Raw genomic sequence first — 3,068 nt, forward strand, 5'->3', positions numbered from 1 at the left:
GGGCGGAGGACACTTTCAGCACCTGCTGTGAAGGCTGCTGTGAAGGTGAGTAGTCATATTCAATACATTACATTTCATTTATGTGTTGTAGTTAATCATATTCAATACATTACATTTCATTTTATGTGTTCACTTTACGGGCCGGTTTTACGTGCCGCACCGTGTAGTAACCCTAATATATGGCATGAGTCACTTCTTATGAAAACCAGTTTACTTTTGGGGACAAATTTCCTTCGAACGGTCGCCTTATAAGTTTGTTCGTAGGAAAATATTTCATTAGTAACTGCAGCATAACAGGATAAGTTTAAGGAATTAGAAAGAGGAATTTAATGCAGTGGTTCCCTGTAATTTTTGCCACAGCCTCCCCAACCAATCCCTATACGTTATTTCTGTTTAAGAGGCCCCATCACTGCGAAAATTAAAATACCGCTAATTTTACAAGACAATGTTATTTTGCACGAGGTACCGTTATCACGAGTCACCTAGTAGCTTTCCGTTTACAGTTATTTAGCAACGCGAAAATAAATGCCGATTTTCTAAATGGCTGGAAATCGAAAGCAGCTAAGTTAGTCGTGATAACGATATCTCACGTAAAATAATGTTGTCTAGGGAAATCTTGTTCCACTTTTCGATTATCTTTTATCTATTTGAAGATACCACATAATTTTTGTAAAATTAGCGGTATTTTAATTTCGCAATGATGGAGCCTCTTAAGGGCTGTATTATATATAACAATCGCGCAGGTAGTGACATCTTTTAGCGTCATGCAGACTGTGACAATCACTCCTGTTCACAGTAGGGGAGAGAACAGAGGAGCTAAGGGTACCGGGTTTATAATTAGTAAAAAATGTAGAAAGTCGTTGCTAACGTTTACTCCAATAAGCGAAAGAATATGCAAGGCTAGATTAAAAGGGAAATTTCAGAACAGATCAATAGTTTCAGTGTACGCTCCCACAGAAGATGACGATGACCAAGAAAAGGAAGAATTTTACGAGCAACTACAAACAGTCAGGGAAGGAATTAGCGGTCATGACATCACAATAATAGCAGGAGACTTCAATGCAAAAATCGGCGAAGAACCACAAATAACTCATATCACCGGGAAGAACTCACTTCATAATATAACTAGCGAAAATGGATGGAGACTTGTACAATTCTGCGAAAGAAACAAAATGAACATCCGCAGTACATTCTTCGAAAGAAAAGAAATACACAAAGGGACATGGAAATCACCGGACAATAAAACTGTTAACAATAAAGTTCATTTTCCGTTTCTTGCTTTCATTGATACGATATACATCGCTCACAGATAACGCATCTTTGCCACGATCCGCTGCTGTTCCACTCAAAAGACCACTTTGACAGCATACTACTGCCATATCTTCTTGGGCAGTGGAGAAACGAATCTTTCTGTCCATATAAATCATGTTTCATACAACATGATCGAACTAGTAACTCAAAAAATTCAAAAATATGTCATACAGCGTTATTCGGGGTATGATTCAACCAGGCCCGTATCTAGGTAAGTGCTATTATGTGCTCGAGCACAGGGCGGCAAAATTTTGGATTTTTGAAAGATTCACAATAAAGTAATATTTAAAACTACACTGTAAAAAATCGTTACGTTATTTCAACCACATGCCTATGTGTTACCACGTTTGTGTTAAAATATAACACAAACAGGTGGTTAGAACAACTCACTCTCCATTTGGAGTTGTGTGTCAAATGCCGGTAGTTGAAATGACACACAACCTGTGTGTTAAATTAACACTGCCAAATATGTTGGGCATCTAATTATAAAGGCTTATGTACTGAAGCTACACACAAACACAGTAGAAAGAAATACTTAAACAAATCCAGGTATTCATAAAATTTACACATGCAAACCTCGCGATATGATCTCAATTGTTTTACATAATGTTTCTGAAGAAATATGCCAACAGCGAGAAACAACACCGTATTACTGTGTCACTTCTATACTGCATTAGAACTCACCATCAAGAAATACTTCTCGGGAGGACGACCAAAAAAGTTTATGAAGATTTTCTAAATGAAGTGTTCTGTAGTTTGCTATTCTTATTTTAAAATTAAAATCTTTGGTATTCGTAAGCATGCACACCACAACCTTTTCCAACACAGAAGAATGGTTACATCAACACCGCACACGGAGTTATTTCAACACCGAAATAGGTGTTGTAGTAACACAGAACTGAAGTCGAAATAACACAAAAAACGGTGTTAATCTGGTGGTCTGACCTTGAATTTTAACACAGGGAGTGCTGAATTAATACCAAAACGGTGTTACTTATACGGCTTTGACCTTGAATTATGACACAGATTGTGTGTTGAAATAATAAGAAAATGGTGTTGAAATAACACAAGGACTGTGTTATATTGATGCTTGAGATGGTGTAATATTAACACACAATAATTAACACACTACACACTGTGTTACTTTCTTTGTGTTGGTACAACACCATCACAAGTAACACTCAACACTATTCCCCACACTACTGACCCTGACATGGTGTCGAATCAACACCGAAAATACTAACACAGATCCGAATTTAACACCGCTCAACACCAGTTGTGTGTTAAAAACATAACACACACCCTGTGTTAAAGCTACCACCGCAGGGCCTGTGTTGAATTAACAGCGTATAGTGGTAGTCATCCTGGAACCACTGCCCTGTGTTAAATTTGAGTTAAATTAACACAACCATTTTTTACCGTGTACCGTGTAGCAAGAAAATATGTTTAACTTATTACAGTAGTTACTAATTAGCTAGCATATCTGATTCTTTTTAAAAAGTCATCCTCTCCCACCCCCACCCCAAGGGGTGAGGATGAACTTGAATATCATGAAAACTGCACAGTAAAAAATGGTTGTAATTTAACTCAAATTTAACATAGAGCAGTGGTTTCAGCGGAACTACCACTATACGGTGTTAATTCAACACAGACCTTGCGGTGTTAGCTTTAACACAGGGTGTGTGTTATGTTTTTAACACACAATTGGTGTTGAGCGGTGTTAAATTCGGATCTGTGTTAGTATTTTCGGTGTTGAT

At 37.5% G+C, this 3,068-nt stretch overlaps 1 protein-coding gene across 1 annotated transcript; it reads left to right on the forward strand.

Annotated features, from left to right (window-relative positions):
• Positions 1 to 764: 764 nt before the first annotated feature.
• On the forward strand, positions 765 to 1,313 carry LOC145667718 (protein CFDP2-like). The gene has a single exon (XM_081735176.1). It carries the CDS (start codon positions 765 to 767, stop codon positions 1,311 to 1,313), a length of 549 nt encoding a protein of 182 aa, XP_081591302.1.
• The last annotated feature ends 1,755 nt before the right edge of the window (positions 1,314 to 3,068 follow it).

Source organism: Thermobia domestica, chromosome 13 (assembly GCF_964235325.1).
Source record: "Thermobia domestica chromosome 13, izTheDome1.hap1.1, whole genome shotgun sequence".
NCBI lineage: Eukaryota > Metazoa > Arthropoda > Insecta > Zygentoma > Lepismatidae > Thermobia > Thermobia domestica.